General features: G+C 37.3%; 1 protein-coding gene across 1 annotated transcript; it reads left to right on the top strand.

Moving 5' to 3' along the window:
- Positions 1–999: 999 nt before the first annotated feature.
- Positions 1,000–2,764, top strand: LOC108986123 (transcription factor MYC2-like). The gene has a single exon (XM_018958646.2). It carries the CDS (start codon positions 1,080–1,082, stop codon positions 2,541–2,543), a length of 1,464 nt encoding a protein of 487 aa, XP_018814191.1. The 5' UTR covers positions 1,000–1,079; the 3' UTR covers positions 2,544–2,764.
- Positions 2,765–12,020: the final 9,256 nt, after the last annotated feature.

Here is a 12,020-nt window from a genome sequence, read left to right as displayed (position 1 = left end):
GCTTGCTTTTTTATAAGAGTATAAAAAACATATTCGCGTTATGTTATGTGCCCAACTCTAATATTAAAACCCATGATATATAGTATACATAACACATGATGAAGTTTTATATTGAAGTTTTACACCACATACTAATTTTACTTAATCAACATCTGATTTATTATTTTTAATATTTTATTTTAATGCTTAGATATGTGTTTAAATAGAAATGTAAAAATAACAAATTAATCACATATTGATTAAATAGAAGTATCCCGTGTAGTGTAAATCTTTCTTGTAACATTTCTCTTGCTAGAAACTACAATAATTTCCTTTCGCCAAATATATAGATAGAGCTAAAGAGACAACAAATTAAATAGCAGTATTAATAATATTGTACAGACAAAAGATTTACAAGAAGAAAATATTTATTTATTATTGTATTTTAAAAGATAAATGATAGTTACGGTTATGAATATGTAAGTACTGCGTAATTAATTTTAAAAAAATAAAAAAATACTATATTTATATAAAAAAAAGTTAATTTTTTAATATTAAATTTTATTATTTTTCAAAATAACTATACAACACTTACGTATTCCATAACTTAGCGTAGCTTTGGCACGAAAACTAGTATTTGCAACTAGAACCGGATCTTGCTAATTTTGAAAAGATCAACTATAACAACGGGTCGAGATAAATATAGCTAGCATGTCGAAACCGACAGCGTTTAAGTCTAGAAAAAGTAACGACAGCGTGCGTGCCCACAAAAAATATCCATATATGTGATTTAACTGTTTAGGTGTTTATCACATGGTTTGCGGGTACAAATAGTATTACTAATGCTGAAAGCGACCACCCAAAGATTTTTAGCTCTTTCGGAGGTGGCATTTTAGTGCTGAATTATAATTACTTGTTTATTCACATCGCACCCATCGCTAGCTGCATCTCCTCATTTTCAATTCTAATTTACGGCTTCACACTCTTCGTTGCTACTATTCCTTCGCTTTTATTATCAGTACTAACTCAGTCAAAGACGCTAACTAAAGAGAGAGATCATCTCCAAAAGAACAAAGAGAAGCAAATATTGGAGGAGATCAATGTCTTCCTCTCCTTCTTCTTCGCTTGTTTCCGCTTCTCATGAGGCGGCCTCAACAACGCTTCAACAACGGCTGCAGTTCTTACTTCAAAGCCGGCCTGAATATTGGTGGGTCTACTCCATCTTTTGGCAAACAACCAAAGACAGCAACGGTTGTGTTGCTTTATCATGGGGTGATGGTCATTTTCGTGGCACGGCCAGAGACTTCGTCTCTAAATCGTCCAACAAAGGCGATGTCGACCCACATATATACGGGTTCAGTTTCGAGAAAAAGAAGACGAGCAAAGTAGTCCAAGCTCTTTTTGCTGAGGACATGGATCTCGATGGAGAAATGGAGGCTCATGCCGCTCAATTGTACTACTTTTACGCCCTCTCAGAGGCACGTTCATTTGCTGTCCGCGATGGTGTTCTTGACCGCGCATATAGCTGTGGGGCGTACATTTGGTTGACTGGTGATCACGACCTTCAGTTCTACGAGTGTGAGAGAGTTAAAGAAGCTCGCATGCGTGGTATTCAGACTTTACTTTGCGTTGCAACTTCACGTGGGGTTATTGAACTGGGTTCTTCGGATGTGATTAAAGAAGATTGGAGTTTGGTCCAACTGGTCAAGTCCCTTTTTGATGCTGAAAACACAAGTTCTCAGGTCTTAAAGCAGGCAAGCCAATCGGGTCAGATGGCAATTACTGCCAAACGGGATCTTCCTTTCCTAGATATTGGAATGTGTTCACAGCCTCAGAAGGAGTACTCCACCTTGCAAGGGAGGCAAACGGAAGTCGATGCAATTAAAGAAGGTGCTGGTCTTTTCCGTTCATCATCTGACTCGGGGCGTTCTGATTCCGATGGCAATTTCCCCTCTGAAAATATTGAGAACGTTCGGCTGAAGAAAAGAGGGAGAAAGCCAGCATCGACGGGTCGAGAATCCCCTCTAAACCACGTGGAGGCGGAGAGGCAGCGGCGAGAGAAGCTTAACCATCGTTTCTACGCGCTCCGCTCGGCCGTTCCCAATGTGTCGAAGATGGACAAGGCATCTTTACTTGCTGATGCAGTGGTCTACATCAATGAGCTCAAGGCCAAAATTAAGACCTTGGAAGCAAAACTTAAAGCACAATCTCCGAGAGCCAATATTAATAGTGGTATGAGTACTTATATGTATGAAAACCAAAGCAGAGCCACCAATATTGTTCATCCCACAAGGACATCATCAGGTTTTACTACAAATACGATGGAGGTGGAGGTGAAGATTGTTGGATCAGAAGCCTTGATAAGAGTACAATGTCCTGACGTGGACTACCCGCACGCAAGATTGATGAATGCACTTAGAGATCTTCAACTTCAAATTCATCATGCTAGCATATCAAGCGTGAAGGAGCTGATGCTTCAAGACGTTGTGGTTAAATTTCCTGATGGATCTGAAAGTACTGGAGAGGCTATGAGAAGAGCTATTCTTGAAAGAATGCGGAGTTAGTTTATTGTATGTATCTTAATCACGTTAATCTTCATTCACCATCTCCTATTTATATAATTTGCGTGTAACTGTAACCTAAGGCTACGACAAGCTTCTGCGATGACTCAGATCAAAAGCCTTGTTCCAGAAAGGAAATCATGTTCTGTATTTCTACTTTTTCTTTCTTTCAGTTTTCTTCTTCTTCGTTTTCAGTTTTTGCTTGAAGTGAATAATATTTTGAGTTTCGAGATCAGATGAAAACTAGCTAGTTTCCCAAATTAGTAGAAGTACTGTCAAACGAGTAAAGATCAATCTAAAGATACAACGTTTTTGTTTTTGATAAGTTATAATTATCAAAATATAATTAATAATATAGAAATATCTAAAATATTGCATTAGTAATCGTAGCTGATGCATTGCATACAAATGTCGCCAGAAGACAAGGCCAGATCAGATTAAACAGATGAAATCGGTAGAAGATTTAACTCAAACGGCAGATTCGCAGCCTAGGCCCTCATTCTTATCAATATAGAGTAGGGGTGATAAATGGTTCCAACGGACCGGATCGAGATTTAGACTGGTTTAGTCCGGTCCATATTTTAGAGGACTGAAAATATTCGGTCCGGTCTACGCTCTAGAACTTTTTCAGACCGGACCGAATGTAAAATAAAAAAAAATATATTTTATATATAATAATTGTACAATTAACAATATAAATTTTTAAATATATTATTAATACTTGTTAATATTCTATAAATTAATAATGTTTTATATATATCTTCATCTAACCTATCACTATTAACAATATAAAATTTTAAATATGTTATTAACACTTGTTAATATTTTATGAATTAATAAATATATAATATCAATTAGTTAATTATATAGTAATTATATAAATTAATAATATAATTTTTATCTAATTTATTATCATTGACCATATACAATATTTTTTTATTGAGTTTGTTACATAATCCACATTAATAAGTCATTTAATTTAATTTAGTATTTTAAATAAATTTTTTTTATTAATTATTTAAAAAAATAAAAGAAAATAGGCCGGACCAACTGGTCTGGAAAAATGTTGGACCTAAAATATTAGGGAACCTAAAATATTAGGTCCATCACCCGACCAAACCTGACCGGACCGTTTGCAGCCCTAAATTATAGATTATGGAGACACAGACCCACCCAATGGCCCTGGACACGAAAGTGGTAGATCACAGGCCCATTATACCCTTAATTTGGATGAACAATAACAAATGGGCTAGGCCCAGATGCCCAAAGTTAGGTACCACCAGACCAAATTAGTTTTAGTACTATATATGCGAGTTTTTGTAAACATTTTTCTTAACTGTTGGGATTATTTCTTAATTTCATTTAAAATATATTTCAAAGGTTAATGATTAGCAACGCTACCAAATCATCAACCCACAGTGAATGATAGCTAGCTAGGTAGAATATAGAATTTCCGTTTCCATCTCGAAGTAATGTTCGTCATGATTTCAAATTCCTTTATATTTATTGTAATTTGAAACTCAAACTTGAAATCTAAATCTAATTTTTAATATATGATCCAAAAAAAAATATATATATATCTGAATTTTAAAGATCCTAATTTAAATCCTCCTCTCCCCAAGTCCAGCCATCAAAATACAATATAATTAGGGTATTTTGATTGATTTATTTCCACCTCAAAAGTACGCATTTTCCTTTAAAATAATTATATAGTGGATAATTATTTATATATATATATATATATATATATGATTTTCAGTAAAGTAATATAATTTAGTTATAAATAGCCATCACAATTATTTATACTACTGTCCAAGTGCATTTTGTCGTCTCACCAACTATATATTACATGCATGGCAAAACGTAGAAGTTAATCCATGCTATTTTAGTTAAGCACTCACCAATATCATCACCTTCAGAATATTAATATAGGTAGGTAATCCTTCCCAGTCTATAAGCTTACAGCTAGCTAGCATGCATTTTGTTAGGTTGTTTCTTTCACCAACCTGCATGAAATTAAACTTGTACTCGATCGTAGTGTAGACAATATCCACACGATTAGTACCCTAGTACCATGATACTTAAGTCTTTCCCTAGCAAGCTAGCTAGGTTACCCAACAGCCCATGTTATATATGATATTATTAGAGATCGACCAATTACCATTAGTGACTGAGATTAACAATGGACTGTACAGCATGCAGTTCCTTTTCTTAATTTGCATTGAATCGTCCATTAATGAATTCTATACGCTTCGTGCACAGTCAAAGTTGGGTGACAGTACAGCCCAAACAAAATAAGGAAAATGCTCGTTTTGATCAAGTACTCTTAATTAGTTCTCATCTATCTATTCATCCAACACTTTACTTGTATATAATATTATATTCATCCTTGAGTATCTTCTCAGGAACATATTCGGAGAAACTTGCATTGGCCAAGAAAGCCATCGATCTCTTGTTCATCAGGCATCGAGGAATTAATTCGAAGCGACGAAAATCAGTGGTACAACAACACACACACACATATATATAAAAATATAAAGGGTTTGTTGGGTAGCATGAGAACGTAATTAACATTTAGTTTCTTGATCTAATTGGAATATTATTGAAATGGTGATGATAAAATATTATTAAATACACCAAGAATATTTTTTACTTGAAACTTTGACAAAACATTGATCTCTCTCTCTCTCTCTCTCTCACACACACACGCACACGCACACACACTCTTACGTGGGGCTAATTGTATTTTAGGTCGGCTCTTTGGACACTAATTGGAGTATTTTAAAATTCTTTGAATAGTAGTAAAATAGTTTATGTTAAGATATTTTATTTGGTTTCAGGAAATGAGAGAAAAAATATTATAAAGTTAAGAATTTGTTTGAATATAATTTTTTATTTTGAAGTTTGTAAAAGTTGTATCTATTTTGTGTGTTTTATTTTGAAGTCTGTAAAAATTGTATTAATTTTTGTGTTGAGATAATAATTAGATAAAAATTTGATGATTTGAAATTGAAAAGCATTTTATATTTGAGTAATGTAATTTGAGACTAATATTACAAGATATTTTGAGAATTTTATGTCTTATCTCTACAAGACTGTGTCCAAACAATATCCCCACTTCACGAAGACCTTAGATCGACACAAAAGTCATCTAGAAGTTGAGAGTTAACAAAATAGATGTCTAGAAGACAAAAAAAGAGCACAATTGAATTAAAAAAAAATGCAATCTTCTCACTTTGTTGAAATAATAGCTAGCTACCTCAAGTCATAACTATATATGCAATTGTATAAAAAAATATTGAGAGGTTTGAGGTTTCCTCTCTGGCTCTAGGGCTTCGTAGGGGGCGTTTTACTGTCTCAATACAGTTTCATTGCTGAGGGATACGATTGATGAAAACTTGGAAGCTATGTATCAACGTTTATTGTTGATTGCACAGGAGGAGGAGGAAGTGACGGTGGATGATGGCCGTTTGGAGAATATCTCCCTGTGTGGGGGAAAATGTTTGTTCATGTCTCTGTTGACTGCAAAGCATTTTAATAGGGAGGCTTTTAAGGTGACTATGCGTTGTGCATGGCGTCCAGTGCAAGCTGGGATTCATTTTCGTGATCTCAGTTCTATGCTGACTTTGGTTGAGTTTGATGATCGGTGGGAAAAGGAGCGAGTAGTTCGTGATGGACCGTGGGCTTTTGATAAGAATCTCGTATTGGTAGAAGAAGTGGATGGTAGCAAGCAAGTACATCAAATTCGACTCACTGAAGCCACTTTCTGGGTGAGAATCAATGATCTCCCTTTACGGGCAAGGAATGAATTTGCAGGGGGCCTTATTTGCAGGAAACTTGGGCGGGTTGAGGAGGTGGATCTGGAGAAGGGGAATTTCCTCTGGGTGAATTTTTTAGAGTTCGGGTGGTTGTTGATATCTCAAAGCCTCTCCTAAGAGGTACAAAGTTTTCAATGGGTGAAGGAAGTTTAGTGTGGGTGAGGTTCTTGTATGAGAAATTGCCTAATTTTTGTTACTGGTGTGGCTGCTTGGGGCATGGTGAGAAGGAGTGCAGCTTGAGGAAATTACATGTTCCTGAGGAAGGTGCTGAGGTTTTCCCGTATGGTGCATGGTTGCGTGCGACCAGTTATGGGGATCGGTTTAGAGAGGGGCGTTCATGGGAAACAAAGGCATCAAAGACGATGGACCAACGTGAATCTTGAATGGCTACGACAACTTTGGTGGGGGATGCTCCAGTGCATACTGTAGTGGGCACCAGCTCAGCTGGTGTTGCGAGGTCAATGAAAGAAGATATTGGAAGGCCCGAGGTTTCAGCAACAATCTAGGAGGATGTTATGGAGCCAAATTCTGAAATGCTGTTTGATGTGGAGGTTATTGAGGGTGGCAAGATTCCAGGAGCTGATTATGCTATTTTTCAAAAATTGAAAGCAGATGATGTTGAAGCGGTAACGGGTATTTAAAAAATCGGGTCGTTCGCTATTTTATCGCAGGCTAGGCCAATTGCTATTGATGGGTTGAGGCCACATGGGTTTGGGCAAAATGAGAGGGAGCTGATAGGCCATAAGGGGGATAGTAGGCCCGCTAGGGTGCGTAGTCGTAAGTTGAAACGATTGTCGTTGTCCTCTCCTTCTCCAGAGTCTAATTTTGAGGGCCATCAACGGTCTTCTCTTACCAAAAAGAGAAAGGAGATTTTTGTCATTGATGAAGGGCAGGGGCATTTGGCGAAGAGGAGGGCTTTGGAGGTGGAGGCTGTTTCGAATGGGATTTCGATTGTTGATGTTGAATCGGCAGTGGCTGTTGATTAGCACCGTTGACAACCATGAAGATTTTAAGTTGGAATGCCCGTGGGCTTGGGAACCCATGGGGCATTCGTACCCTTTGAGACCTTGTACGGAGGGAAGGTTCCGAAATCCTGTTTCTGTAGGAGACATGTCTTAAAGCTCGAGCACTTGAGGTATGTAAGTTCAAGTTAGGGTTTGTCAATTGTTTGGTCGTTGATTGTATTGGAAGGAAAGTGGGGGACTTGCACTGATGTGGGGTAGGGAAATAAATTAGTCTGTTCTTAGTTATTCACAATGTCATTTTGATGTGCTTATTGAGAAGATTCTGATCGAGGGTCATGGTATTTGACTCGTATTTATGGTTACCTTGAGGTTTCATTAAGAGTAAGAACTTGGAATTTGTTACGATCTTTGGGTAAACAAAATGGGAAATCCTGGATGGTATTAGGAGATTTTAATCAAATCTTGCACCATCATGAAGAATGGGGTGGTAATGTTAGACATGAGAGCCAAGTGGTAGCTTTTAGGGATATGATTAGTGATTGTTCACTAAGGGATATGGGGTATCGAGGTAATAAGTTTACATGGAGTAATAGGAGAGGAGGGTCTCGATGTGTATGTGAAAAGCTTGATAGGATTTTGGTAAACTCTCAGCGGTGGAGTAGATGTCCTAATGCTTTTGTTACTCATGGTCTGGTTGCTTATTCAGATCATGTTCCCATTTGGGTTACTACTGAAGGGGAGGGGAGTCAGATTAGGCCTAAAAACCAATGTTTTGAATACCGTACCGGACGACGTACCGGTCAACGCACTGGAACGAAATATTTCGGTACCGGTACCGTTTCGGGATAGCGTTTCGGGATAGTCGATATATAAATAAATTATATATATAAATATATATAAAAATTATATTTCAAAATAATAGTTTATATATAAATAAATTATATATAAATACATATATATATATATATAAATTATAAATAGTTTAGTCTGAATTAGGAGTTAAAAAATAAATTTGTAGTTTGAAAAAATGAAAAAAAAAAAAAAAACACATAGGCTGAAATATCGGCCGGTACCGGCCGAAATATTGGCCGGTACAGGCCGAAACGGCCGATACTGTCTGGTACGGCCGGTATTTTGGCCGGTACGGAACACATGTAGTACCTGTACCGGCCGGACGGCCGAAACGAAAAATTTCAGCCGTACCGGCCGGTACGGTACGAAATTAAAAACATTGCTAAAAACCTTTTTAGACTTGAAGAGACGTGGGTGGGGGAGAAAGCTTGTGAAGACATTATTAGAGCTACCTGGTCTAGGGGTATGCCGAATACCAATATGGGAGAGGTCATGGGGTTCATAAAGGATTGTGAGACTGAATTGCAAATGTGGAATAAAAATTATTTTGGTAATGGTCAAAAGCAGCTCTTTAAGGCCAAACAAAATATGGAGTTGTTGAGTGCAGAGGATCTAAAAGGGCAACAGAAGGCAAACCATGATCAAGCTAGAGAAGAAGTTCAAAAATGGTTGGAAAGGGAATTGAGGTGATGTGGAGGTAGATATCAAAGGCACTATGGTTAAAAGAAGGGGACAAGAACTCAAAGTACTTTCACATGAAAGCAACTCAAAGGAGAAAGAAGAATTCTTTGTTTAAAATTAAGGATGGTACTGGGGAATGGCAGTATGGGGAGCAGAGAGATCAAACTATTGTCAATTATTTTCAAAACCTGTTTACTACTTCAAATCCTAGTGGTTCTATTGAGTTCCTGGTCTCTTTAGCTAGTAGAGTCTCAATATCTATGATTGAAAAGTTGTGCAGGAGATATACAACAAAGCAAGTTTTGGCTTCCTTAGCAGAAATGAACCCTTCTAAAGCCCCTAGCCCGGATGGTATGTCTCCAATGTTCTTCTAAAAATATTGGCATGTGGTGGGCAATTCGATTCTCGAAGCTATCCTTGAAGCTCTTAACATAGATCATTTCCTAGCCACTCTCAAACATAGTCATATTTCACTTTTTCCTAAGAAAAAGGATCCTTGCACAGTCTCTGATTATAGGCCCATTAGCTTATGTAATGTGGCTTATAAACTGATTGCTAAGGTGATTTCTAATAAATTAAAAGTTGTCTTGCCATGTATGATTGGAGATAGTCAAAGTGCCTTTGTCCCAGGACGTTTAATTACTGATAATATACTAATAGCTTATGAGTTGATTCATTATTTAAAGTACAAAAAAAAAGGGAAACAAGGATGTCTCTAAAGTTGGATATGAGAAAGGTCTATGACTATATTGAGTGGAGTTTTCTAGCTAAAGTGATGGAAGTTATGGGGCTCAGGATAGGTTTGTTCAATTGGTGATGTTTTGTGTGAAAATTGTTTCTTTCTCAATTTTAGTTAATGGGGAACCAAAATGGCATATTTTGCCAAGTAGGGGGTTAAGACAAGTAGGGGGTTGGGTCCTCCCTGCCACCCGCCCCCGCTAGAGGCCTAGATGCGTGGTGGGGGGCCCCACCCCAGCATGGGCGGAGCAGGGTTGCTCGCCCCTCTATGCGGGGGCAGAGCGGGGCAGTGGGGGCGGGGCCCCGCTGCCACCCCTAAGTCAGAGATGAGATCTATTTTTTGTGGGGAAACGGGAATGTTCAGCATTATGAAAGGTATCTTGGCTTGCCTCCAATAGTTGATAGAAATAAATCTAGTGCTTTTCAGTCTATTAAAGAAAGGGTTTGGCAAAAACTTCAAAGTTGGAAAGAACAATTGCTATCTCGAGGGGGTAAGAAAATCTTATTAAAAGCTATAGCTTTATCCATAACAACGTATACTATGAGTTGTTTCCTTTTGCCTGTTCAGTTTTGCTCAGAATTGGAGGGTTTAATGTCTAAAGTTTGATGGGGCCAAAAATCTAATGAAAGAAGGATTTATTGGGTTAGTTGGAGTAATATGTGTGTTGGGAAGAATTGAGGAGGTATGGGCTTCAAAGATCTTAGAACTTTTAACCTTACTCTTCTTGCAAAGCAAGGTTGGAGATTATTGCAGGATGAGAGTTCTGTTTTGCATAAGCTCCTTAAGGCTAGATACTTCTTAAAGTCTAGTTTTATGGATGCTATTCATTGGGAGGGGGATTTGGGAAGCTAAAAAATGGTTGAGGGATGGTTGTAGGTGGAGGATTGGTGATGAGAAAACAACATTATTATGGACTGAGCAATGAGTTCCAGGTTGTAGAGTTTTAGAGAGAGAAGCCGGGCTAGTTGTGCAAAATAGAAAGGATGTAGTGGCTTCAATCATTAATGAGGAAATAGGTTGGTGGGATGTTGGTAAAGTTAGGTCTCTCTTCAATCCAAAGATAACAGCTAATATTTTAAAAGTTCTAATATTACCAGGGGCTGTAGGGGATAAATGGGTTTGAAATCATGAAAGGAGTGGGCAGTTCTCAGTTAAAAGTTGTTACAGATTCATCTTTTCACAGTAGCGAAATGGTGGGGTAGGTTCTTCTTCGATGGAAATACAACAAAGACTATGGAAGTCCCTATGGAAGTTGAGGATACCTAATAAGTAAGGAGGGTCTGCCTTCTAAGGATAATCTTAGGAGAAGGAAGGTTATTTTGGATACTCGATGTAGTTTCTGCTTGCATCCTGTTGAGAGTATAGTTCATGCTGTGTTTGGTTGCTCCCAACTTATAGAAATATGGCACCAATATTTCCCTTCCTTGATTGGATCAACTAGTCATACTTTTTTGGAAATCAACGCAGGTGAGAGAGGGTAATGATTTGAGTAAGTTGGGTTTATTCTTTTGTTTGGCTTGGGGTTTTTGGCATAGAAGAAATAAAATGGAGTTTGAACAACTTTGTCTGAGACCTCTTTCTATGTCAAATCATGCGTTGTGTGTTATGCAAAGATATCAAGAAGTGCTTGTGATGCCAAAAGTGCAGCTCAAACATTAGTATTGTTGGGTGCCTCCACCAGAGCATGTTCTTAAATTGAACATTGATGGGGCTACATTTGGAGATATCCATCAGGCGGGTGTGGGGATTATTTTGAGGGATGAAGCAAGAAAGGTTGTCATGGCTGCAAGTATGAGCGAAGTTGAAGTTGAAATGCTTGAGGCTATCGAGTTGCTAGCTGTGTTTAGAGGGCTTCAGTTATGTTCTACTATGGGCATTGCCAATATAGTGGTGGAGATCAGTGATTGTTTGTTGCTAGTGGAGGCTTTGCAGAAGAATCAAATGTTGGATTCTGTTTTTGGGGCCCTATTTTCTGAAGTTCAGCGCTTGAAGAGCTATTTTGCTACTTGTGCTTTCTCTCATGTGCACAGGGAAGGAAATAGGGCAGCTCACCAATTGGCTATATATGCTTGGAGAGTTGATAGAATTGAAATATGGTGGGATTGTATTCCAGAATTTATTTTCCAAACCTTATAGTTTGATAAAAGTCTATAATCATTTATTATCTCAATGAAGTTGTTTGTTTCAAAAAATTAAAAAAAAAAAAAAAAGAAAAAAGAAAAGAAGAAGAAGCTATATATGCAATTGGCCCTGTTGGAATTACAATCATGAATTGAAAAATTAATTTGCAACATTTTTATATTTATACCAAAAACGATATTTCCTTAAAAAATATGTAGTGCTATACGTACTTACAATTTTATAGATAATACTTATTTCATCACTTATAAGTTCTCTTTTTAAATTCAAATTTTAGATTTAAAAT

This window comes from Juglans regia, chromosome 2 (genome assembly GCF_001411555.2).
Source record: "Juglans regia cultivar Chandler chromosome 2, Walnut 2.0, whole genome shotgun sequence".
Taxonomy (NCBI): Eukaryota; Viridiplantae; Streptophyta; class Magnoliopsida; order Fagales; family Juglandaceae; genus Juglans; species Juglans regia.
This window is presented reverse-complemented; position numbering and strand designations above follow the sequence as displayed.